The 26,859-nt window shown below is 35.3% G+C and overlaps 2 protein-coding genes across 5 annotated transcripts; one reads left to right on the forward strand and one right to left on the reverse strand.

Moving 5' to 3' along the window:
- Nucleotides 1-12,899: 12,899 nt before the first annotated feature.
- Nucleotides 12,900-15,165, reverse strand: LOC122275364 (phospholipase A1-IIgamma-like). Its single transcript, XM_043084384.1, has 2 exons — nucleotides 14,176-15,165; nucleotides 12,900-13,883 (listed from the first exon to the last, which is right to left on the reverse strand). Exons 1-2 carry the CDS (start codon nucleotides 14,839-14,841, stop codon nucleotides 13,266-13,268), a joined length of 1,284 nt encoding a protein of 427 aa, XP_042940318.1. The 5' UTR covers nucleotides 14,842-15,165; the 3' UTR covers nucleotides 12,900-13,265.
- Nucleotides 15,166-18,847: 3,682 nt separating this feature from the next.
- Nucleotides 18,848-24,667, forward strand: LOC122276276 (cysteine protease ATG4-like). 4 transcript variants are annotated; one of them, XM_043085869.1, is made up of 10 exons: nucleotides 18,849-19,142; nucleotides 20,257-20,363; nucleotides 20,482-21,037; nucleotides 21,139-21,224; nucleotides 21,364-21,414; nucleotides 21,558-21,937; nucleotides 22,934-23,072; nucleotides 23,888-23,943; nucleotides 24,023-24,093; nucleotides 24,200-24,667. In XM_043085869.1, the coding sequence occupies exons 3-10, from the start codon at nucleotides 20,551-20,553 to the stop codon at nucleotides 24,418-24,420; spliced, it is 1,491 nt and encodes a 496-aa protein (XP_042941803.1). In that variant the 5' UTR covers nucleotides 18,849-19,142; nucleotides 20,257-20,363; nucleotides 20,482-20,550; the 3' UTR covers nucleotides 24,421-24,667. The 4 variants fall into 4 exon arrangements, with proteins under 4 accessions (XP_042941805.1, XP_042941803.1, XP_042941804.1 ...); XM_043085870.1 differs by lacking the exon at nucleotides 20,257-20,363 and having other exon boundaries at nucleotides 20,482-20,662; nucleotides 20,744-21,037; XM_043085868.1 differs by lacking the exon at nucleotides 20,257-20,363.
- The last annotated feature ends 2,192 nt before the right edge of the window (nucleotides 24,668-26,859 follow it).

Here is a 26,859-nt window from a genome sequence, read left to right on the forward strand (position 1 = left end):
ACTAGCTATTAGGACAATTAATCAAAGAGATCGAGTTACCATAACCGTAGGGCACAAGGCATAAACAGCAGAAATTCCAAAAACATGAAATTTCTGTATGTCCACATTCATGGTCAAATTAATGAATAATTATAGGCTTATTATCTCGTATTAATATTTTTGTATTATTCATTTTATTTTTTAGTTTTTTTTTTTTAAATTATGATTAAAGAAGATACTATTAATAAAGTTTCGTATATTTTTTTAATTTTTTTTAATAATTAAGGATGTTAAAAAAATAAATTAAAATTTCACATATACTAAAATAATAAAAAGGTGGTAAAAGGGCTTATAAGCCTATCAATATCCCAAATTAATTAACTGGAACTTTCAACGAAAAAGGCTAAATTTCGAAGTATGCATGCCGGCGCCGTGTCTAATCTCGTGCAGTCAGCTTAATAATAGCAATTTTGAAGTCTTGCTTGTACGTAGAAAATGGATACCATGCCGTTCAGTTATCATCCGTGCATATGACGGAGTCCCTTTGGCGTTTTTGACCGTACGATGACTCCATTAAAAGCTGCGAATTAGAAAGACTAGTAGGGCTTCCGGTAAAGCAATGTCTATCGGTCTTAAAAGTCTATCAAGCCGGCCAATATATATATATGTATATATATATATTGATTGATAAAATCTTCTCACCGTGCCTCATTTTCAGCGGAAGTCAATAGATGAACGTTACGCTACATCTTCATTCCTAGTGCGCCACGTTGTAGGGAAACTTGCTATTTAGAGTCGAGACCCACACCCCCCATTCTCTCTCTCTATCTCTCTGTGTGAATACCCTAATAATATTCCACATTGAAACAACCTTACCAATACTAGCTAAAAAATTCAATTATATGGGCAAAACCAACTACACGGAAACAATACAAAATTCCTTCAAAATAATTCCATCTACATGAACGGATATAAAACTTCCCATGGCATCAGACTCATTTTCTTGCAGTTATATTGATATTGCTGGTCCCAAACACACACACACAGAGAATACTAGTCAAACAAAACTTGAAACAAACAGCATCGAGTTCATTTTCTTGGACAACGGCTATGGAATGCTTTTAGTCCCAATCTTTCCTCCCTCTTTTTTTATTTTTTTTGCCCCTATAGTTGGCACTTTATTAGGAATGAGCTCTGCAATTGCCTTCCAGTAATCAACAATTGTATTAGAGAGTAATAAAACAACATCCTAAAGAATAAACATGAAGAATAAAAAACATCCCGAACAACTCTGCATGCTATTGAATCAGTATCGAAAAAAAAAAAAAAAACGGCCTTGGGGAATTTGAAGAGTAAAAATAAAAATCGGAAGGGATTTGATTGAGAAGGTAAAATAATACCAACCAATCAAAATCAAAATGGAAAACCCACAACCTGGTCGATCTTGATGAACTCGGTGTCCTAGTTGAGGTCCTCAATGTTTTCTTGCAGCCCTTTGACCTAAGGGGACCTCAACATTGGGAGGGGGGGAGAGAGAGAGAGAGAGAGAGGCCGGGGGTGTTAGGGACCCCGGTCTTGTCCCTAAACATTAAGTCCACGAGCTCACCTTAGTGATGTTGGTGACCGAGTGATCTTGCCAACTTGCTTGGCCTTCAATAATGGGTAGGTGTTTGGGATGTGGAATGGTGGAAATGGTGATGAAATTGGATAGGCTAAGTGTTTAGGGTTCACAATTCTCTATGGACGGTTTGGCTTGTTCCTTGAGTGTAGTGCCAAGTAGATTGGACTAGGGTTCTTGTGAGTAAGGCTAGGGTTTGTGGCTATGGAGCAACAAGGATGGCCGAAATTACCCAAGGGGACTTAGGGTGGCGCCAAGGTGGATGGAGGCTATGATTTTGGAAGGATTCCCAAGTAATAGGAATCCTTGAGAATTTGGTGGGATAGTTTGATAAGTCAATGTTGACTTGAGAGATTTAAGGGATGAGAGATTTAAGGAATTGAAGATAATTTTCAATTCCTTAAATTAAAGGATGAGGAATTTAAGGAATTAAAGAGGATTATCAATTTTTTAAATTATGGGATTGGATTGGGAGGAAGTCAAGGAGTTTCCTTATGGAGCATTGGGGTGGACTATGGCAAACACTATAGTGGGCGGCACTAAGTGCTTGGATGGATCAAATGAGGCAAATGGTGAAATGTGGCAATGAACATCCAAAAAACACAATGAATTCTCAAGAACAACTCAAGAACAATGCACACAAAATAACAATATCAATAGAAAGTAAATGGAAAACAAGAGAGTGAATGAATAATACTCATACGATTGATAGATTGAACCACACTTATTCACGAATTGCAAAGTGTTTCTCTTCTTAGGGATTCACGAATTGCACCCCAAAGAGCCCAAGTGCTAAGCGTCGAAATGGATGATCTCAAGAACAAAGCCGTCCAAAGCAAATTGTCAAAAGATATGAAAGAAATAACTAAGGGTCCTATTTATAAGAGTTACAACTTGAAAATTCCCAAAAGGTCCCTTGGAATTAAATAAATAAAAATAAAATAAATAAAAAGAAATAACATAGTGGCGGACCAAGTTGGCCCAGGCATGCATGAGCCCATGGTGGGCTAGGATGGTGCATGGTGGTCTTCAGTCTGGTCCAAGGCTAGGTGGCACAACATGGCTTGTTGATGGGCATGGTATGGTGCCATGCAAGGGCCTGCTGGTGGGCATGGCATGGTGTCATGCAAGGTTTGCTGGTGGTGAGCCATGTGTGCTTGCTACATGGCCCAAGTTGGTGGCTTGTGCGTTGAAACTGTAAGGCATGGGCTAGAGTCATGCGCTGGATGGCATGCCTGGTGGGCATGCCACTGGCCTAGCCTGCAAGGCATGGGCTAGAGTCATGCGCTGGATGGCATGCCAGGCAGGCATGCCAAGTGGGCATACCACTAGTCTAGTCTACAAGGCACGAGCTGGAGCCTTGCGCTGGATGGCACACTTACGAAGGCATGCCACTAACTTGGCTAGCGTGCAGCGTGGGGCGAACGCAAAGGTGCTCGTGAGGGGGCGCACGCGCAAGGACTTGCACATGCGCATGGGCATGCGTGGGCCAGATAGCGTGCTGGGCTGCACGCGACTTCCAATCTCACTGGCCTGCATGCTGGGTGCCCTGTGCCTGTCAACGCGCAGGCCAAGGCATGTATGCATGCTGGGCTCCTCGTGCGTGTCACGGCATGGGCCAAGGCATGCGTGTAGGCTGGTCATGGTGCTATCCTCGCCTCCCAAGAGCAGTGTTGAGGCTTGTCCAGAGGCCACTTTTCTAGGAGTTTTAACAGGAGGGTGGTTGGGGCTCGACGAACCCCATGAAGTTCCTCTGCAGTGCACCTCATTATCCAGAACATGTACATTTACGTGGCACTACTCCACTGGTCTCTGTTGTCTTACACTCATAGGAAACTCCGGTTAGAAGCGTTTCTCATATATATAAATAGTTAAGAAATTTGAAAATTCAAATGTTGTTCAATCTTGTCCACCCTAGCTGCTAGTTATTAATAGAAACAAAAGTATCAAGATTGTAAATAGACGTTGATGATCTAGAGAGAAAAAAACTCCAGCAATTTAGATTAATGATCAAAATCTCATCCATCCATGCATAAGTCAGGCGTAAGTAACTTCTGAAACCCAAAACCATGAAAATTTGGAAAATGTAAAGCTTCAATTATTGTTTGAAATTAAACGTGTAACTAAACGTACAATGATCCCGACACAACTTTTGACAAAATGGGAATAAAATTTAATTTCAAAACTTAAAATGAAATATTTTTTAAAAAACAAAAAGTGATGTAAATTGATGATTTGAGCAAAAACTATATATGGACAAATTTCTGTCATATGCTTACTGATATTAATTGCCTCAATTCAAGGATGTTTCACATTTTCTGTCATATTTGCACTAATATGCATTATCAAGGTGGTCCAACGCCACCGGTGTAAAATCAAGCAATTATGCATCATTATACCCAAATCCCTTGCATTATGCATGGAATAAATAAATAAAATTAGGCAAACATGTTTAATATATATAATTAGGCAAGCTAGCTAGCTAGCAATTAGAACCCCAAGAATACTTTGAGTACAAAACCATTTTCTCATCATTATAATTTATTTCCATTTGTTTACTCGTCTACCGTCGTTGTGTTGCTGACTTACATTTTTCCATTTATTCTTTTCATAGCTGAGACAATTTTAAATTTGTGAGAGAAATAGGAAAGAGCACGGCCGGATGGGCGACTCGTGAGAGTTTTGGGCCGCTTTCGATTCAGGGGAGAGAGACAGAGGGGTGTGGCTTGAGGGAGAGAGGGTGAGAAAGGGAGCAGATGTTAGCCTTGAGCTAGAGAGAGGGAGATCAAGGGTAGAAAGGGAGAGGGAGGGGAGATTATAGGCTGAGGTCAGTTGTATTCTAAACTTTTTAGATCAGTGAGTTGTCTGTTCATTGGAGAGTGTAAATCTCTGCTTGAAACACCATCCGATTTGAAGTTAAACTCTTGTATAATATTCTACTTGCACCGTCCTGGCCTGCAAATTCATGACTATAGATCACGAAGACCCTTTGTGGCGAATTAAGTCTAGAAAACTAAAGAAAATTTGATGGTAAAAGTTTATATAATTGGTTTCATTTTTCTTTCGTGCACTCACTGCAACCAATTTGACATTTTCTACAAATTTTTCCCAAGGAGTACGATGGTGGAAAATGCCTACCTGATGACACAAACATTGTCGTCGAAAAAGAATTAGCCTTTTGCAGCAATATCACATCCGAGGAGGAAAAAATAATCAAGAAAACTACTTTTTGCGGTGACAATATATCGTCACAAATAATTTTCGCAGAAATAACATGTATTTGTTGCCTTTCAGTATTTTACAGTGACTTATTGTCGTGCTAAAAGAAAAGGTGCTATTTGCAACGACAGCAAACCGTCGGAAAGGTTCAATTTATAAATCCCTAGCCAATTCCCCCTTTTATTTCTTCTTACCCAGGCCGATACTCTCTCTTTAGTCTGGGTAAGTTTTAAGTTACAAGCCACCCACGAAACTATTTGGTCAGTAAAGATCTTTTCTCACGAAATCCACATCTTCTCCAATAACAACCCCTCCTGGAAAACCCAGTATACGTTGAAATGACTTTGGTTTGTTACATTTCCTTTCCTTGGAAGTGCTACGTACTTAATATCAAGTCATGAGTCTTGAGGTGAAAAGGATTAATTAATTCCTGAATCATGCAATTAATTATAAGCATAAATTAAGTACTTGCCCTTCTTATTGAAACAGACACATCATCATGATGATCAACCAGCGCCAGCAGTACTACGTACCAGTCCACAACGCAAAGTCTGAAGTCTAGGATCACATAAAAATTAATTGACTACAGTTGATTGTAGAACACGTCTATGACTTCCGGCAGTAGTAGTTCAAAATTCATCGTTAATTTGGTTAATTAAGGGGAATATTGGAAAATGAATTTAAGATTCACTGTCCTGCTTTTCTTTTTTGATACTTTGATTTCTTGCTATGTATTGGTTGGAATACTATTTAATTTGTTGGGATTTCTGTATTTTTCTGTATATTTCAATTTTGATCCTAATTTAATGATCAATTAGTGGAGTACTACTCCATCTTTGTGCCTATAAAACCAATGCAAAGTCAATTTAAAGATCAAGAGATCAATTAAGCAGCCAAAATAAACCCACGATTGCATGCATGTTTTTCCAAATTAAGGGATCTCCAGATCATCTAGACTCCAAGGGTAGTAAAGATCATCATGGCCATCGATCATACATCATGAAGTTCGCAAAACCGTGAAGAATAATTAAAATAAAGTTAAAATTGCCCAATCATAAAATTTTATTTATTTTCGTATTATTATATATACCCCATTTGAAACTCTATTTTGTTGCAAACGTGACTTCTCTACATGGTCGACTTAGCGTCAGTATTAATGACGTCATACCAGCTGGCTTTTGAATATATAGGCACTTGTCTCGCTTGCATCATGCATGCGTACGTCGTCTCATATCAATCAGTTTCTTCCTCTGATCAAGAGAAAAACCATAATGTCGGAAGTAAATTAATCGTTTTAAAAATTAGAAACATAGGCGATTGGCCTTTAATATTATTCGACATACAGTTGAGGTGAAATAAAATATTTTAAATAATAATAAATTATTTAAATTAAAATAAAATTAAATAATTTATAAAAAATATATATATATTTAAATAATAAAATGAGTAGAGATAATTTTTAATTTTTAAGATTTAAAAATATATAAATCGCACTATTTAATAGGGATAATCAAATTATTTATTGTTTTTATATTATTTACTTAATGTTCATGTACTCTTTATGTACTGTTTATGTACTTTTTATATACTGTTTATATTAGATTTTTTCTATTATGTACTGTTTATTATTGTTTATTTATGGAAATACTTTTAAAATTTCAAAATAAAATATAATGTATTTAGATAGGAAAAATTAGTATACAATACAAAACATCTCATCTATGTTGGCCATCTAAACCGTGCCTTAAATATCTTGCAGTCTTGCAAAAGCATTAGAACCAGAAAATCTAATTTGGGGAGTAAATTTATAAAATAATTTTGTTGGAGAGACTTGATTTTTAGAACAATAATAGGCCGACGGGACCCTCAGTACTATATATAAGTCCGAGCTGCCTTGATTGCTTGGGTTATCTAGTTTTCATATCCTTATAATCGCCAAGATTGAAAAAGAACAACCACTGAGAATATGGATTAATAAGTAGTGGTAAGAGCCTTCCGAATAGTTTGATAAATGAAAGGCCGGTATATGCTTCATATCTATACTTATATATAAAAATGTGAATCGGCTTTTAACAGTATTTTTGTCTAATTCTTTTTTTCCCATTTTACCCTTAATTTTATTTGAAAATTACTATGGTTTTAACTTTACTTTTTCTTTGCCAACAGACATTTTGGTCTTTTTCCATTCTAACGGCCTATTTTTTTCATGCTTTGTTTCCAATTTTGCCCCTTAGTTCTCTTGTTTAGTCCGTTGTGCTTGCTGTCGTTTTGCTTTACTGCCTAAAAGTTGTTGTCTTTTTACATTTAGATCTTATTACTTCGTCTGACTCAAATTTAAAATTTAAGATGTTCAATCGACAGACTAAAACCAACTCAAATCTGCTTAATATTTTCCTCCAATCTGCTCTTCTCTATTTTCACTTTCTAGAAAAATCTCGGTGTCTTTCGAATTAGTCCACCTCTTGAATCTCGACATTTCTGGTATGCTTCTTGTTCTTTGCTCTGTAATTGCAACATGTGTAAATTTCTTACACTATGATTACATAGATCATTCGCATGCACATGATAGAAAGCAAGGAATCAAACGAATGCATCCTCATATACATGACAAAAAAAAAAAATCGAAAAGACAGTGAACAAACAATAAAACCGAAACACTTTTGGAAAGATTCGTCAGTGTTCTTGTTCTAGAGGCAAACACATAAACAAAATACACCCCAAAAAATACACGGGTAAAAAAAATACACCCAAAAATTAAACATACGAAATACACCCAAAAAATAAACACATAAACAAAATACACCCAAATAGAGTGCCTCAATACACCCAAATAATACACAAATGAAAAAAATCTCACCTTCAGATGCTATTGATAGACAAAAAAAAAAGGGAGAGGGCATGTGAGGGAGAGAGGAAGCTCGGCGTGGAGGATTGGCATGGTTGTGGGCTGCGACGCTCGGCCCAATGGATCTAAGCTGCGAGGTGGGTAAATTGTGTAGAGAGAAAGGGTGTCCGTGCGAAGGAAGAGGGAGGAGCTTTGAGCTGAGGGAGGAGGAAGGGCTCAGTGGATGCTCGTGGTGGTGTGAGATCGTGGCTGGACGCGACGATGGTGGCTCATGACGGCAAATGCGATGGCTGTGCACAAAGGATCCGTGAGACAGAGAGCATGCGAGGGAGGAAGATGGAGCTGTGTCGGCGTGTGGAGGAGAGGAAGAATGTGGAGGAGAGGAAGAAGGTGGTGGCAATGGTGAGGTCCTGACTGGCGATGTTGATGGCTCACGGTGGCTGTGCACAAGGGATCCGTGAGAAAGAGAGCATTAGAGGAAGGAAGACACGAAGAGAGAGAGAGAGAGAGAGAGAGAGAGAGAGAGAGAGAGAGAGAGAGAGAGAGAGAGAGAGAGAGAGAGAGAGAGAGGATGAATATAAAGTGCGGTGATAAAGTTAGGGTTTTTAGTGATTAAAATAGCACCATTTTGGGTTTGGGATGGGGCGAGTGGGCCTATTTGTGTCTAAAATGGTGTAGTTTTGGTTCTTGGATTATTGGACTTCATGACTGATTGGGCCTAGATGAATTGGGCCTTTTTTTTTTTTTAATTTTTCTTATGTTTTGCTTTCAGATTATAAAAACCACATCCTTATTTGTTTGTTTTCCTTTACCTAGCTACTAGAACATAGTCCATTTAAATTTTTTCATTTAGTATATGAATTCTACATAAAATTGTATTAAGAATTTAAAATATAAAAAAATAAAATTTACATTATTGTAAAATTTTGTTTGTCATAATTTATACATTAATAATTATTGAAAATTTAATAATAATGCTTGTAAAAAAATTTGAATCACATACTTCATTTAAATTTTTTCATTGAATATGTGAATTCTACATAAAATTGTATTAAGAATTTAAAATATAAAAAAATAAAATTTTCATTGTTGTAAAATTTTATTTGTCTTAATTTATATATTAATAATTATTACAAATATAATAATAATGTTTATAAAAAAATTTGAATTAACTATTGTCTTATCGAAAAATATAAAAGATGATGCGTCAGTACTTGGATAGGGGAAAATGGGAAAATAAAAATTACAAACGGACTAGATTGGAATATAGAAGAAAATTAAAAAAAAATGTTGAACATTAGATGTTATTACAAATAATTAGGACATACAAAAATGATAGACAAAAATATGGTTTTTCTAATATTCGCATAGATATTTTTATTATATTTTGTTTTTTTATATTTTTTTAAAACATGCGCGCATACCTGTTGATTATATCTTTGTTTTAGCTGTGTCCATCACGATAGTCGGAATCTTAATTTGCGTTCAGAGAAAAATGATATATAAATTTATGGTTTTGGTCCAAATCGTTGTAAGTGCAATATTAATTCATTAATGATTGCATACATACAACCTGCTTTAATTAATAACTTTAGTAATAAATATTTGGCATACATGGGTCCAGTACTTTCTGTTACGTTATCTTCTATCTAATCTGATAAAATATTATTTAATTTTTTTTTTTATATTTATATGTATGCACCTTAGCCAAAATAAATTGTTGACTTTATATTTTTATTATATGAAATCTCACGATATTAATTTCCTTTGATAGGTATTATCTCATTTGGTTCGTTTAATATAATCTTTATGAAATTATATATTTAGAATTAATTACTTTCTTCTTTTGCTTTAGCTTTAAATGCTTATAATATTTGTTATGCATCATATCTCCCTATATATACCTATGTATTTACATTTTTTATATGTTTTAAAATATTTTTTAAATTACATTGGCGTATAATTTATAACCTTTCGATCATAACTTAATGCCAACTGGTAAGACCCAATTATTAAAGGCTGAAATACATTTAAACATCATTCACAATCATTGACAATAATTATATTATAAACATTATGTAAATCATATATATAGTATGTGTTGTGAGCAGGAAAAAAAGTTATAGACAAAATTTATCAGCAGGGCAAACGTTCAGTGCACGTTCCCCCTGACTAGTATATATATATATATATATATATATATATGGACACTATGATCATAAACAGATAAAACCCAACTTTTATCCATGATCTGTATTGAGTGCTGGATCAATACCACTGTAGCACTCTTAATCATGGAGCTGTGATCATACTAAATATGACTCAACTACATGATCTTGGCCGGCCAGTACTTATCATTTTTCATATTCTATGTATGTTGTAAACTCTTCGTCAATGTGTGTAGACTCCTTTTGACAAATAAAATAAGAAATGTATAACTATTTTACATTTCTATTTAAAATAAAAGTAGTTAAGTACTACAAGTACTAAAATTGTTTGTAACGAAGTGCTATAATTGTATCGATAGATTGTAAAATAAATTACAAAACAGTTCTAAAAAACTTATAAGTATATCATTACCCTTCTATCAAACTTCTTGACATGAGTAAGAAGTTGGTTCTACACCGGAGGTAGATATTTAGTACTATATATATATATATATTAGAGAAGTATTATAGCTATAAAAAAAGTCTCTAAAAAATAAATCTATAAATTAATATAACTTGATATGTTACGTTCGATCGATTTACTTTACATTAATAATAAATTTACAATTCAATGTATTATATTAAATCACGTCAATTTATTTATAAAATTTCTTTATAGTCAAAACATTTCTCTCTATTTGATTATCTACAGCGCCAAGGTCCCCTCTTTGCCTAAATAATGAAGAAGAAGAGTATTGAAAATGAAAGTTTTCCAAGCAACTCATGCTGACGGCAAAAATACATACCAATTTTTATATAGGACTGGCCGGCCCAATACAAAATGAGGCCCTAGGGCATAAATTTTTTGGCAATGTTATTTGTTGAGAGAGGTATTTTGCTCGCGCTCTCACTTTTGCTATATCATCAATAATCAGTTCGTCATGACATTATCACACTCTTTATAACAATATGCAACAAGCATGGAGATCAGGTAACCTTTTATTTTTATTTTTTTTTTTAACTTTGTATTTTTGTAATAGGCCTTTCACTTTCTTCCGTTTTTCTACGAGTTTTGTAATTTGGGCCTTCTTTCTTTATTTATTTCATAGAAGAGAAGTATTAAGTTTCTATATAAATCTTATTCAAGAAAATGTATACATTGGCGTGTGACTTAATATAATACGTCGGGTCTATTTTATAAAAAGAAATTATAATCTAATACATCCAATTAAAACACGTCAAAGAGTTATCAACGAAATTTACTTGGAAACTCGACATTTATTTTCGTTGAAAGCAAAAGACCAAGCAGAAATTTTAAGGTTAATTATTACTATTAGATGCCCGCCTCGGCTGCCTAGCTATCCTTTGAGCCGCCCTGTTTTTAAGGACATGCATGATGCGTTTAAGCTGGCATATACGTACGTATTAATGCCATATATGAATCAAAAGTGCTATATGTGTGAGTGGAAAATCATTCAATAAGTACACGTAATATAAGAAAAATGATTTTTTATATCACTTAAATTAGATATAAAAAATACTAAATGATTGACAAAGTTTTTTTGACAACTATTTTGTATTTTTTACATCCAATTTAAATGATGCAAAAAGCCTTTTTTTTTTTTTTATAGTGATGGTACATAGCTAGGAGACTGGAGACCCATATAACTATGCCCTTCCTGCTTCTTATAATTACATCGCAACAACAAATTCCTAGCAGAAAGGAATTAAAAGTGTGTATATATATATATATATATTAGGTTGGAGCATTAACGTGCAAAACACTTTGTTTAGTTAGGTGACATAAGGTTTTTAATAAAAATAAGATGATTTTTTTACAAAAAAATAATTAATGCACTAAGTTGAATCACCTCTTTGTGAAGTTTGTGTTGTAATGTTTTCCAAATATGGTGAATGCTCCTATATGATATGAATTTAATACTTGTATATAATCAATAGAAAAGTAAATAACATAAATACAAAAAATTCAAAACATAGTAAATCAATACAAATTATGGATGATGAGATCAAATTATCCCTCACCATTTTCTATTATTTCTGAACTAAATATATAAAAGATGGATATCTATTGACTTTAAAATCAAAATCACATCAACTTCTCTTAATTATTACGTCTACAAATTAAGACCCAGAAAGCCAGCCTCTAGAAATAAAAAGTGCTATGAGAGACATATAATATATATGTTACTATGAATAAACTATATTCAAAGTTGTATCCATCATGAAATTAAATAATACTATAGAAATTGGACAAATAGTGAGAATTAGTTATGGATTTAAGCTTGATTAAAATGATAGTAAATTATAAATGAAAATATAATTTTGAATTGAGAAAATAAAAAAACAAATGCACATATATGACTGGTAATAATAAATATATATCTAAGGAACAAAAATCACAGATAATGAAATCCATAAACAAAATAATACACAAATATACAACTTAGATAATCTACTAATGTTAAATAGTAAATACCAACTATACAAAAATACTTGTATTAGAACACTGCTAGCTAAATTTTCTAATGATTGACATTCTATTTTTAGGATTTTCTATATCATGCATTCAATACGCAGATTGATTAATTTTGAAAGAAAAAACTACATATAGTACACCAACAACCTACCTATCTAGCAAATACCTTCATCCGAAACTTATAATTTTGAAAGAATAGTAGTATATTTAATTAAAGAAAATGATGATTAAAAAGAAAGACTTGTTTCTCCACAAAGCATGCAGACCCAGCGTATAGGAGAACTTGTTCATGAGATCCTTAGAGATTTTTATTTTTTATTTTTTATTACCCATTGGGCCATTGGCCATCAAACAGAAAAGGTTTCAATTGAATAGATATTTTTTCTTAGTTTTAACCATGTGCATGCATTCATCTTTCTCTTCTCTCAATACAACAAACAACTTTGATCTATTACAAATAAAACAATTAAGGCCAATAATAGATATCAAATTAACTAAAAACAAGAAAAATTACTATAATAATTAGATAGCCACTTATTATAATAATATATATATATATTTATATATATAGCCATCATGAGATTAGAGAGGAGCTTGATAAATCCTGGAGAATCTCGTATATGCATTATTCAGCATATATATCATTATTGATGTTGATCACACGGAATAGCATATAAGGTTCACACAACGATCCTTAATTATTACACAAGTATAACCCTAATTCAAGGACAACCTTCAAATTTTACACAGTACGTACGGCTTATTCTTTACTTTATATTTTCTAATAATTAAGCTAATGCCGTCAAAAGCAAATTGGAACATTTAACGCAATCAGATCTCTCCACATGATTATTCTAGCTAGATCAAAGAGCACAACCAAACTTATACTTGGAGACGATCGAAAGAAACCCAAACCAATAAAACGCCCATATATATATATATAAAGCATTAATATATAGTTCAAGGATCGAAGTCTTCCTCTTCATGATCCATCATTTTCCAGGAACCATCAGCCTGTTGAACCATGCCCTTGTTCTGCACGCATCGCCATGATGTCGGAACAAGATACTCGTCCTTCAAAGCATCCGTCGTCTTGTTTACAAGTGCAATATCCCGATGAACCACCAACTTGAACCTTCCTAATCCACTCCCGTGTGTCCCTGCAACTCCATGCAGGTAGCCCTCCAAGTTATGCCAAGTCGATAGATTTCCAGGGCTCTTCAGGTAGTTCGAGTTGCAAGTATCGATTTCCAACTCTTCTCCCACATCCGAGTACCCTATTAAGGGATAGCTGGGAACAAGATCGGGAGAATTTCGGACGCGTAAAGCTCGAAGACTATCTTTATATCCAGAGAACACCTTCTTGAAGTTTGAGTCTCCCACGCGGGGGCTGGCAAATAATATTGCTGTTACCGGACAGGCTACCTTTAGCTGATCTTTCGGCTTGTTGAATCCATTGGCAACTATGTCAACAGCATTTAGAGTTGCAATTGCTGCACCCAAGCTGTGGCCAGTTATTGTTATGCTGATTTCCTCGTTCTTATATTCTTCCAATAGTCTCCTAATCTCACCAAGAACCTGGATAAACGAAATAATAGTTTGGTTGTCGGCAGGACCGGAACCAGGAAATATAATATAGAGGGAGGGCAAAATTATCGAAGTCTGCAAAATTAGTTTTTATCTAAATTTCCTTAATTGTAGATCAAAAACCATAAAAAAATAATAAGTTTTATGATTTGGGGTTATCGGATAGTTTTGTTTCAAATTCATCGATGAGTTCTGAACGGCATGGTTCGTAAATAATAATCATAAAAAACAAGATCATTCGAATACGATAGGCAAATAAATTATCAAAATATTACGTACGTACCTGGTTCCTGGCGCTAGTCTTATTGAAGCGCGAACGGGGATCATCAGAGGTGTAGATGGAATACCAGCCATGGTGCACCTTAGGATCACCCTCAGGTCCAAGTATTTTGGAAGCTGAAACCAGAAGGAATTCTAAATCATTTATCCACTCCAAAGTCTGTACTGTTCCTCTCCAAGCAATCACGATATCCCTCCTCCCCAACAAGGCCTTCCCTTCATCTGTGGTTACTGCAACGTAACCTATCCAATTTGATTCCTTGCTCCATGCCTCCCTCGATAGCGACTTTAAGATAAATGCGTCGGGGACATCGATTTCTGATGTTGCATACAAAAACTTTGTCACATTATATTTGAAAGGATTTCCCTTCTCTAAACTCACCTTAGAGAAGAAATCCTTCTTTGCATATCGGCTACTTCCTGCAAATCTAGATACCTTCTCTGTATCAAAGGCATCATACGTAGCTTGAGCCATTTCTCCATAGTGAATTACGTACCGGCGAAGATCGATGTCGAGAGGCTCCAATAAACCCTCCCAATTATTCTGGCCGCTAAGGCTCTTCCAGTTTTTGGCTATGCTACCCATCTTTTTCTTCAACCCAAACCACCTTCTGAGAATAACTCCTATCGCATGCTTTATAGACACTGCTTGCGAAATCAATGACTGCATTTAGAACACCGATAGTCAAACTTTTGATCCACTCAACCTTCTACCTTGTATTCCCTTGAATTCTTAGCTAAAATTTATCTAATGGTAGCTGGATTGTGTGGATGAAATCTTGCAACCATAATCATACTTTCAAAGCTAGATCTCTAGGATTCAATAACTTGTACAGATAACTCAAGAATATAATCAACAGGTTTACTTTCTGCAAACCAAATTAACAAAAGAATAAAAGGGAAAAGGAAAAGTCAATTGATATGTTGTCATTAGAATAAGAAAGCGTTAAGCACACTACAATTTTTACTACAAAAACTTTATAAAGTGAGATATTATTGGCAGTTCATGTGATTGCTTCCACATTATCAAAGTAATATATATGGCTTTGATTTTAATTTTGATCTGCGACGCATCATTTTTTGAAACTTATGCAGTAGAATTTCCAATACTGTCTCTAGCATGAGTACTCTTAGACATATATATAGTTGAGATATGTATAGATTGGACCCCTATGTTATTCATTAAACAGTAGCATCGGCACCGCCTTTAATTTATGGGAGAAGGTCCCAAGCAAAAGGAAGGAACAAGAAAAACAAAAGCGAGAGGCCTCGTCGGAGAAACCGATCGAGAAAAGCCCCTAGCCAGCAATAAATAAATTATTAGTTAATTAAAAACGATAAATTAAAATAAGAATTATCATGTTAATAATCGCCTAGTTAGACCTCGAAACAAATTGAAGCGCCGCCCTGCTCTAAAGACGTGCCACGTTAGCTAGCTAGCTCCCATTAAACCGAGATATTATAAATAAATAAAAATGGCTTCCCAACATATATATAAAAGCTCAAAATATTCCGACCTGAACAGCTTGTCAAAGTTACATACATGACGGTTCAATGAATGGGAATTGATCAGCTTCAATATTTAATTTAAATGCTTAAAGCGACGTGCTTTCTATATCCCTTCAAGACTGGCATGCGTACGTGTCGAACATATGCAAATCTAATGCCATAGATCATGACCCTCATGCAATGCATATAAGGCTGATGATGCAGTTTTGATCATTTGTAAAGTAAGACGGTGATCCTGAGACCATATATGCACATGAATCGTGATATTCTTGGCTTTGAAGGCTGGCCTTAATTACCACCTTTTTCTACCTTTTTTTTTTTTTTTTCCCTTCTCCCATAGGCTTTTCTTTTCTCGAGGCCAGAGAGATCACCTTCCCACTTTTTTTCTGTATAGTGAAATAATTATCCTCCCCAAATATTCGAAGTCATCAAAAACTTAATAATGCTAGAAGTAGTACTACTGATCATGTTAGTAGCTAGGAAGCACTCTAGCTTCATACTCATAGTACTATGGTTTTAATTTCCAGCTTTATCTTATAGAAATAATTATACAAAACTTCACCTGCATGCATGCAACATTGTGTATGCAGGTCTTTGGAAGATTAATGAATATTAGCCTTAGTTTTCAACGTATTTTCTCAACCCGGCCATATGGTAATTAAGTACATTTTCTCATAAATATATATATATATATGTGTGTGTGCGCGCGCTCGCGCATATTAATTATGCTACATCTGCACTCCACTCAAAACTTGATGCAGACATGAACGCGACCGCGCGCGACTATATATCCTTATTGACAAATATTAATGCACGGACGCTTTTCTTGTATGGTCGTCTAAATCATCTCACGACGCATGCAGGCAGGCAGGCAGGCAGTCAGCTTGGCTTTGAAGTTATCAAACCAAAACATATATGGAAAACAAGAAAAGATGCTTGGAAGTCAAAGAAGGCAGGTATTTATTATTGCAAGTTTAGATACTTTGCTGAGCCTTGACAGAAAAGGAATGAAAAATAAAAGGACAAATATTCTATGCCCGAGGGTTTTATAATTTGATCCAAAGCCAGATCAGGAGTATGACTCCCCCGACTTCTCCAAACTTATTAACTCTGCATAGAAGTACTGTCATAACATGTGAGTGTTATATTGCACTAGTATGTGTGTTCATACTCTTTACCTAGCTACCCGTTAACACCTTCCTTCCATGTCAGTTTACTTTTCCGGATGAAAATTGAAAAAAGAAAGGGAAAAGAAAGGAGAAGAGAAGAGAAGAGAGACAAATGAAAGGATTCGGGTGTTAACGGGTAGCTAGGTAAAGTGCCGTGTGAATAAATATATCTTCTCATGTGTTTGCATTAATTCGTGATATTGTCATTGCTGTCTCGCACGGCAGTTAATTCCTTGAAATGCCCACGTTTTTCATTGTCAAACAATCAAGACCATCGGCCGCCTTGGAAAATGAGTGGGATAATTAATATTAATTTAGTTTATATAACGTAAGGACTACACCTTAAGTTATACTAAAATACGATTAGAATACTATATACAGAACATGATCAGAACCAACATAAATAAAATTTAAGAAAGAAAGAAATATTGTTATCATGTTATGAACGTCCTGTCAAGCTAAGTACGTATAAATTAATTTGACAATCAGCTTTGTCATCATTGTTAGATAAACAGATTGGACCACTAATGTGCACTAGTTCGATGTCTAGGTGAGAGAATGCCCAATCGTATTGCCATATTTGGTCTCATCTATTAACACTCGTAATTAATAAATATAAATTTTAAAAAAATAATTATAAATAGAACAACCATTTTATATGTTATTTCCTATTGTGGTGATTCATTATGTCGCCACATGTGGTTAAATTGCTTTAAAAACAAATTAAATGGACCGGGTGCTATTAATCGTAAGTTGAGGTTAAAAGTTAACAGCAATATCAAATTCGACGGCAATAACGACTTATTGCGGCGATTTTATTTGCAATGATAATTGCCATAATAGACCTAATTTCTTGTAGTGTACAAGGTGTCTCACAAAATCACAATATGCATGTTATAAAAGAAAGTTGCAGTACTACGACCACAAAATATATATATATATATATAAATTCACAAATTAATATGATTTATAAATATGATACTTTAGATATATTTTACAATAAAAATAACTTTATAATCAAACTTAGCATATCAAGTCAAATTAACTTGTGAGTTTATTTTTATGAAGTTCTTTCTAGTTAAAACATTTCTTATGTTATAATTATTTATGACATCACAAGGAATATTTGATCTATAAATCTTATAAACATAAATTTTAAAATTGATGCGACATATCTATGTAAATCTAATGAGTTTTGTTACATACAAACAAAATCGTGTACTAATCTGCGTATCAATACTGATTTCTTCATACTCAAAATTTAAATTAATATTATTTTTAATCAAATTTATTTTTTAACCAATCATATTAAATTAATACACAGATTAATACATAATTATATTTACAATTAGATTTTTCCAAATCTAATACTTTATTGTATCAATACTTTATTGTATACCAACTGTCTTCTATTTTAAGATTGACGCAGAGGGCGGGTTTTCAGAATTGGGCCTATCGAGGACACTTTTCTCAACACTTGCTTCAGTCAGAGTATCAATTTTTGTGCTTATGCCACATTATCAATTGATTTTTTAACTTTTTATTTAGAAATATAAGAGCTGATCCAATGGTTGATGAAAATATATATAAGTATGTTGGAAGTTGGATGAATATTTTGTATATGAGAAGTGATAGATTTACAAATAGATCTTATAAAAAATAAATTTATATAATAATATTATTTCAGATGAAACGTTAAATTTACGTTACAATAAAATACAATCTAATTACGTTAAAAGTACATCAATTTTACTTTCATCTCTACAACATTTTTCTATATAACATAAAATTCAACGAAACAGTGATACCGGCCAGGTAGTCCGTCCAGGTGTACTTCATTCACTTCTTTAGATTGGGCCTGGGCTCAGGTGTTTCTTTTTGGGCTTAAATTTAGGTCGAGCGCTTAGAATGCGGGCTCCTAGTTTTCCACACACGAAAAGAAAAAGTAATCTTGTCAAAAAAAAAAAAAAAAGAGGTTAATAAATACATAAATAAATAAATAATTTAAGGTATTATTCAGAGAGGAGATTGTTGCCTGTTGGTCTCAACCAAGTTCCGAGAGTCCTAGATTCCGAAACAGGCTCGGACCTCGACCTCGACCTCGACCTCTGCTTGGTTTTTGGGTTTTCTATCTATCTGGATGTGTGGAAATTTTTCCCTCAGACGGTCACCATGACAAGATAAATTCCCTAATACACAAGAAGCGACACGACCCGGCCAGTAATCCGACCCCAAAAGCATCGACTTCCATTATTTTCTATTTTAATCAGACTCAAATTCAGCAATTTTTCAGGTTAGCTGTCCTTTTCTTCCTGTTTTCTCTCTCTTTTCTACATGCATAATCATATATATTGTGGGTTGTTCATTCTAATGTTAGGTTTTTGAATTTTCTGGTCATTATGTGCTGCTTGTATTGATTAGGACTTATTGTTGCAAGAAATCCTGTTGTTGTTTTCTGATATCTCTGAATTGCGTGAACTCGTTGGATAATTAGATCACTTCTCTTACGATTCCTGTGACGTTTTCAGATCCCAATTTGTCTGTCGTTTATGGGATTCTACCTTTGTATTTTGTATTTATGTCATTGATTATTCATTGATCATTATATTATAGTCGGATCTCAACCATTGGGGTTGGCTCAAGTATAAAGAGCTTTTGTCTTGTTGGGATGCTCCCTCCAAGTTTTAGGTTTGAACCCAAGCGAACAATTTATTGAACTAGAAAAATTTTCCCTTGAATTACTTGAGCCACTTCCGGGAAACTGTGCAACAAACTCCGTGCCTGTCCATCCCCACAATTCCACAATTAATCGGACAACCGGTGCCAATAAAATTATTATAGTCAGATCTTTATGTCTGTTTTGCGAATGGTCTTATTAGGGAATCAAAGGAAGTCTCATGGAATCTCAGGCACAGAAATTATTTCCAGATTTGATGGAACTTAATGTTAAAATCGAAAGGGAGAGCCTTGTTGTAGGCCAAGTTCTTGAGATGATACTGCGAGGCAATTTCATTGGTAGCTATACTAATCATGGAATTTTCAGAAGCCCCATAGTATTAGTTGAACGTTATTTTGTATAAGTAGTTAGTAGCAGTTAAACATGTAATGTATCTATTGAAAAGATAACAAAAAATACTTTAGCTTGTCTGGACATTGGATGTGCAATTGTCATGCCATGGAATACTTGCGTTCACTTGTTTTGAGTTTTCTCCTGCGAATCTAAAAAACAATTTTTTCCCGAGTGGAAACAAAGAAAGTTGGGTTTTTTTACTTTCATTATTTGGTTTTGATTGGGATATGTCGCAAGGAGGGGTGGAGATGTTGGCATGCTGGTGAAGCCCTCCTGGAAGCCACACTAATCTTGAATTTGGATGGTCTATTTGTGTTTAATGGGGTGCATTTGACAGGAGTGCAATGCTAGAACCTTTGAAGATGTCAAGAAGGCGGTGTTGGTGTTAAAAGCCATTATCCTCCAATCTCTTCAATGAGCGATGACTGCTCACAACTACTCTTGGTTTTTTCTTTGTTTTTTGGGCTTTAGGAACTAGTTCCTTTCATTGGTAGGGTGTGGTCTCTTGTGCTTCCTAGTGTTTCGGATTGGAATTTATTTTTATTTTTACCTTTGACGGCAGGTAAATACTGAAATTTGGGTTGCTTCTATGAGCCGATTACATCATTGTATGACGCTTCATTAGTAGGTAATGAAGGGTTTCTGTGAGAGAGCTGTTGCTTCAGATTTCTCTTCAAATACTTTAACAGATACCTCAAATAGAAGCCCAACATCCTTAACTTCAGACCCAGGAATCAGTGATAGTAAGTTCCCCAAGGCCTCCTTATGGTCAAGTTTCTTTGCATCTGCTTTCTCAGTCTTTGAAACACATAGCGAGCCATCAGGTAGTGAAAACAAGGCATCTCATAGTGATTCACCAGCATATGAAGTTCATGCCAGACAAAATGGGTGGACAGCCGCTGTGAAGAAGGCTGTGGCTATTGGCTCAATGAGGAGACTTCAGGAGCGTGTGCTAGGGTCAACCAGGACTGGCATTTCTAGCTCAACTAGTGACATATGGCTTTTAGGTGTGTGCTATAGAATCTCACAAGAGTCATCTGGAGATGCTTCTACTAGCAATGGAGTACAAGCATTTGAACGAGATTTTTCATCAAGAATTTTGATGACATATCGAAAAGGTCTGTTTAATGAAATAATCTCTTTTCTATGAGGAATCTAGAAAGAAAGCTTTTGCAAGTTGGAATTATTGGAATGAAACCTATATCTCCATTTTCTACAGGTTTTGATGCTATTGAAGATTCAAAATATACCAGTGATGTGAATTGGGGTTGCATGCTTCGCAGTAGTCAGATGCTTGCTGCTCAGGTAATGTTCTGCTTTAATTTTGCCTCATTGGCTTTATATTGTTTTAAAACAATTTTCAGGTTTATTTCTCATTTGGTAGTTTTTTTCTTGCTTTAATCAGAACAAATTTTTAATGAATGGCTTTATCTTTTCTCTGCAGGCGTTGCTTTTTCATCGATTAGGTAGATCTTGGAGGAAACCTCTGCAAAAGGTAAGGTTTATGGTAGAAATGAGAGATATATATATAGTGTTTTAGTTTTTTTTTCCCTAACACCATGTAAGATGAATTTTGATTCATCTTAGAGATAATCATCCCTATGCATCTTTCTGATGGTTTATTTGCAACATGTGCAGCCGCTGGATCGAGAATACATTGAGATTCTTCACCATTTTGGGGATTCTGAGGCATCACCTTTCTCTATCCACAACCTTCTTCAAGCTGGAAAGGCTTATGACCTAGCTGCTGGGTCGTGGGTGGGCCCTTATGCAATGTGCCGCACATGGGAAACTCTAGCCCGCTTTAAAAGAGTAGTAACCGACCTTGAGGACCAGCCACTTCCTATGGCTGTTTATATTGTTTCTGGAGATGAAGATGGGGAGCGAGGTGGAGCTCCTGTTCTTTGCATTGAAGATGCCTCTAGGCATTGTTGTGAGTTTTCAAGAGGTCAAGCTGATTGGACACCCATTCTTTTATTGGTTCCTCTGGTTCTTGGACTTGAAGAAGTCAATCCCAGGTTTGTAAAGTTACAGGTTTTTCACTAATTGTCCTTTATCTCTGGACTTTGGTTATCCTAGGAAGTTTTAGAATCTAGTTTAGCATGGGTATCTCAAACCATTGTATATTAATGACTGGTTTGGTTTAGTTTTTTTTCCCCTTTTTAAACTGGTTTTGGTTTAGCTGGGATTGTATATTCACTGGGTTTTTTGAACTATCTTCTTGAGGAAAGACTTGATAAATGCATTTTTGTCTACCTTGTTTAGATGCAACTCATGAACCCACATGGGATCAAACCCGTTACATACCTTTCACTCCTTGTTTTAGGGAGAGGTGTAACGACTCAAGGAAAGAGCTAGTCACATTTGTTTTTATATTCCAAAAGGACTAGGGAAGTTAAGATTGGAGTTCTTTGGAATCATTATTAAGGCTAAGAACTTTTCACTCCCAAGCAATATGTGATTTCATTCCCTACACTCCTGTTTACCACCCTCAAATTGATCTGGGATGTTAATTGGTCCCCAATCAAATCTCTGATATCCCTGTTGGGGCATTCCCTTGTGACACCTTAAATCTCACATTTCTGGCACGGATTGACTGTGATACCATTTGTAACGCTGTGAGAGTCATGTTTGTGCTTACACTCTGAAAAGACTAGTTAGATCTACAATTGGAGCACCTTGAACTTATTTTTATTTTTATTTTTTATAAAGATTACGAACTTCCCTTTCCCAGGCAATAAGGCTGAGCACCCCCTACAGTCAGAAACATTTTTTTTATCAGTTCTCCAAGAATTTCATATTTCATTGATATGAGAAGGTATTTGATGATTATCCCGTTTAACTGATCCTAGTGAGACCCATACCCCTTTTTAAATATGCTAATCCTCAAATATGGGTATGCAGAAAATATTGACTAGTATGTTAACTCAATGATTTTATCAGTGAAATTTAGAACATATTTCTATCCTGCTTCTTACCATCCATTTAATAACTCACTGTCATATTCTTTGCAGATATATTCCTTTGTTGCAGGCAACATTTATGTTCCCACAGAGCCTTGGCATCTTAGGTGGGAAGCCTGGGGCTTCAACTTACATTGTTGGTGTGCAAGATGAAAAAGCTTTCTTCCTTGATCCACACGACACTCAACCGGTATGTACCCTCACTTGAATTAATTACTTCATATGTAAGTACTTGTAATTACTTATGTTAGATGGATGGAACTATCCTGTAGAAATTGATATATCTGAAAATAATAATAGAACCTTGATCTATTTTAATTTTAGAAAACTAGAGGTATAAGATGAAGGGAGATGGTTACTTATAAAAAAAAAGATGAAGGGAGATGGTAAGAAGCAACATGATGGCCTGTGATTTTGTGGAGAAAGCTGTCAATGACTAAATTGTTCATGCTTTATCCACTAATTGGGGTTACCGTTTCTTTGGATTGAAAATCGAGAAATGATAAAACAACAACTATTTTACAATTTTTATACAATATTTAAATAAAATAATATTTTTTGAAATATTTGTTTTAATTTGATTTTGATTTGATGGATTTGAATTTTTTATTAAAAAATATTATTTTATTGATAAGTTGTAAATAAAGTTTAGTTCGGTTGTCAGTCTATCATTGCTCTTGAAAATCGCCACATATATGCAAAACCTGCAACTTTTTAGGCCTCATTGCAAGACCTATTACTAGTTTCTTTAGTTTGAAGCTTCAAAATAAAAATGTTAATTGACCAAAAAAGGAGGTCGATTTTAGCCCAGCATCTTGTTTTGTCATTTGTGTATTTCTTTTTCATCATTGTAAACGTCATCTTGTTTCCCCTCTTGTATTTGTTTATCAGTCTTGAATATTCTCCTTATGCTGGTTGTTTTACATTCTAGGCTGCTTGAGCATATAATGCAATTTTGGTTTCTCTCTCCGCTGGCTATATTATTTTAATGCTATTTGTTACTAGGTAGTTAACATTAGTAGGGACGATCTAGAGGCTGATACTTCATCTTACCACTGCAAGTAAGTTTATTGCTGAGATCAATTTCCTGTTCATGGTTTCGTTTTGTTTGGTTTGGCATTCTAATTCTTTCTTTCTCAGTATCGTTCGGCACATGTCGCTGGACTCAATTGATCCATCCTTAGCAATTGGATTTTATTGTCGAGACAAAGGTTTTTTGCTTCCTCTCGATTTAGTTTCATGGTTCCACTGCTCACTTTCTATGACCAATGTTTTATTGACTGGAATATTTTCTCTTTCATTTTTCCCGGTTGACAGATGATTTTGATGATTTTTGTCTCCGGGCATCCAAGCTAGCTGATGAATCAAATGGTGCTCCATTATTTACCGTGGCTCAGAAGCATAATTTGTCGAAACCAGTTAGTCACCCTGAGTCTTCGGCCAGCACTGATGGGCTCCAAAATGATGATTCCTTTGGTGTGGTGGCCATGAGTGATGCCGAGGGCCATGCGCACGAGGATGAGTGGCAACTCCTTTGATTTAACTGTACTTGGTGGGTTCTCAGGCTAGCAAGAAGATTGGAAATTGTTTTACATGATTTGATTTGTGTTGGGTCTTATATGTGCTAATTCCGCAAAGTTCAACCGAACCTTGATTCTGTGCCTTGCTTCTACAGTTGATTGGACCTAACCTTTGTAGAAAGTACATTAAATTACTACAATTCTTTTTATGTATTCTTCAATAAATTTTCAAGTGTTAATATGATAAGGAGATTGTTATGACGCATTACTTCATATTTAGTATATATTACCTGACTTCTTTTATTTCTTGATTTTCCCCGAGTGTTGTTATGATCGGCTCAAGTGGGTTTCGAACTCTTGATAAGATTCTTGACCTGGCATTTGGGGATCGGTCCTCTTTGTTGTTCCAGGGTGGCGGCATTGAATTGTCATAAATCTCCATTAGCTTCTCATTATGGTCTTTTCATTTTCTTTATTAACTCTGTGTCCATATCTTCAAGTATCGCTTGAAGCACAAAACAGTATCTTGCTGAACACAGGTAGGAAATATCCCTGGATTACCATGTGCTGTAGTCGGTGAGCGGGTCCAGAATACGACACTTTTCCCTTAGATAGCAACACTAGTAGTACTACTCATTTCTCACCCCAATTCACTGCAATACCGCAACCTTCCAATGGACAATGCAGTAAAGAAGAAACTAATAATGCAAGGCACGAACATACGTCTCAAATGGGTCAAACTCAATGCAGCTCTCATGCTTTATTGCATGCAGACAAACCATCCATATTATCATCGCCCCGATGCAAGACAAAAAAATATTGTCATTAAGCATCATTCATGGTCCCGAAAATGAACCCTCACTGAGCGGTATGTGAGTTAAAAAAACAGAGTTCCAAACTCCCTGCCGCCATAAAAGCATGAAAGTGGTCACTCCAACTTCTGGAAAAAGGAGGAAGGAGGCCAGGGAAGGCCAAGAAAACATACTCAAGACTGCCCTTTTAAGTCACTTGGCATAGTCACGTAATGAGACTCTTTCATTGGACAATATCTAAGATCAGATATCAACTTATAAGAAAACTTTGGGACATGATGAATACTGGCACTACTTCGATTAGGACTCTGTACATTAAATTCAGTGAATTTTACATGTTGTGCCTATCTCTCTCCGAATTATAGAAGATATCTATATTAGAAGAATTGTAGTAAATCTCAATCCACATTTATATGCGTAAATGCAGTTTTGTTAATTGAAAACGATCCTTCGGTACTGCAACTTTTGTTTTCTCCAGAAGCAAATCATGTGTTTCACAGCCCGTGACCAGCGTCAAGTACTCCAAACGATAGGCTCACGGGAAGAGAGCAGAACCTACAAAGCCACAGCTTTTTTTTTTTTTTTTTTTGGAACAAATGGTATGTTGGGCATTCATGCAGCTCAAAACCACCGACCCCACAGTTATTGGATGCATGTGTTACTAACTCCCTCTCTCTCGGACACATTCGAGAGCAAGCACATGAACTTCTCTTTCAATCCCCTGAGAAAATTCGAACTCAACTCAACGTCTCCATCATAAATATAGAAAAGATAAATCATATTTGTGCCTATATGACTTTTGAAAAAAATTTGTATTAATGACACTTTGGACAAAGTAGACAAACATTAGGTTTAGATGAAAGTACATGTAGAAGAAGATACTGCATTTTATCAGGATTCTCATCTCCTGATTAGATAATAGATTCAATATTATTCAACATCCGTACAACTAGTAATAGCATGAAACAAGGTTCCAGTTCTGCAAAAATCCATCTACTATATCGATATAGTCATTTAGATCATGCCACACCAAGTACGTACTGTTTTACTGAAAGCTAGCTAGGACTTCTTAATTTCGAAACGAGGGTCACGGAACTCACTGTTCATGTGAGGAGCCCATGCAAATCCAATAGAATCTCTTCAGGATGTGTCCTGGCTACTTGAACCGGCCTAGGGATCAAAGCCGAAATGCACTGGGTGTCTTTGAACTGTTTGGTGCACCCGTTGAATTGGAGCTGCACACCATTAATGCAGCAGCAGCATGGCATGTCGAGATAACTACTGATCATTTTCTAATTAATTAATTTGGTGTAGAAGTTAGTTTTTTTAATTGCATGTCTTTGCCCTGGAGTTCTGTAAGGAACAGTAATCAAGGTGGCCTCAAAATCTAACGTGAGGACAAGGTTGCTGGATTCGGAAGAAAAAGTTGACTGTCATTTTGTTATGTCTATGAGCTGGTTTTCAGGTAGAGCTATTCTACGACACCAATGATGTGAGCCCCATGACTGCTCAGAGCATAAATAACAGACCCATTGACTGTAAATTCAATGACCTTACTTTATCCTTCGAGAACTAGCGGTGGATTCAATAAAATTTAATTAAAACCCATTGACGGTAAATTCAATGACCTTATTTTATCCTTCAA

This window comes from Carya illinoinensis, chromosome 9 (assembly GCF_018687715.1).
Source record: "Carya illinoinensis cultivar Pawnee chromosome 9, C.illinoinensisPawnee_v1, whole genome shotgun sequence".
Classification (NCBI taxonomy): domain Eukaryota; kingdom Viridiplantae; phylum Streptophyta; class Magnoliopsida; order Fagales; family Juglandaceae; genus Carya; species Carya illinoinensis.

What these genes read in the sequence shown, in the direction of transcription:
- LOC122275364 (XM_043084384.1), bottom strand. Translation starts at nt 14,841, where the DNA reads ATGCAGTCATTGATTTCGCAAGCAGTGTCTATAAAGCATGCGATAGGA. An exon ending in AGACTAGCGCCAGGAACCAG is followed by an intron (nt 13,884 to 14,175) that starts GTACGTACGTAA and finishes TCGTTTATCCAG; the next exon opens with GTTCTTGGTGAGATTAGGAG.
- LOC122276276 (XM_043085869.1), top strand. Translation starts at nt 20,551, where the DNA reads ATGAAGGGTTTCTGTGAGAGAGCTGTTGCTTCAGATTTCTCTTCAAAT. An exon ending in GTCAGATGCTTGCTGCTCAG is followed by an intron (nt 21,225 to 21,363) that starts GTAATGTTCTGC and finishes TTTTCTCTGCAG; the next exon opens with GCGTTGCTTTTTCATCGATT. An exon ending in ATTTTATTGTCGAGACAAAG is followed by an intron (nt 24,094 to 24,199) that starts GTTTTTTGCTTC and finishes CCCGGTTGACAG; the next exon opens with ATGATTTTGATGATTTTTGT.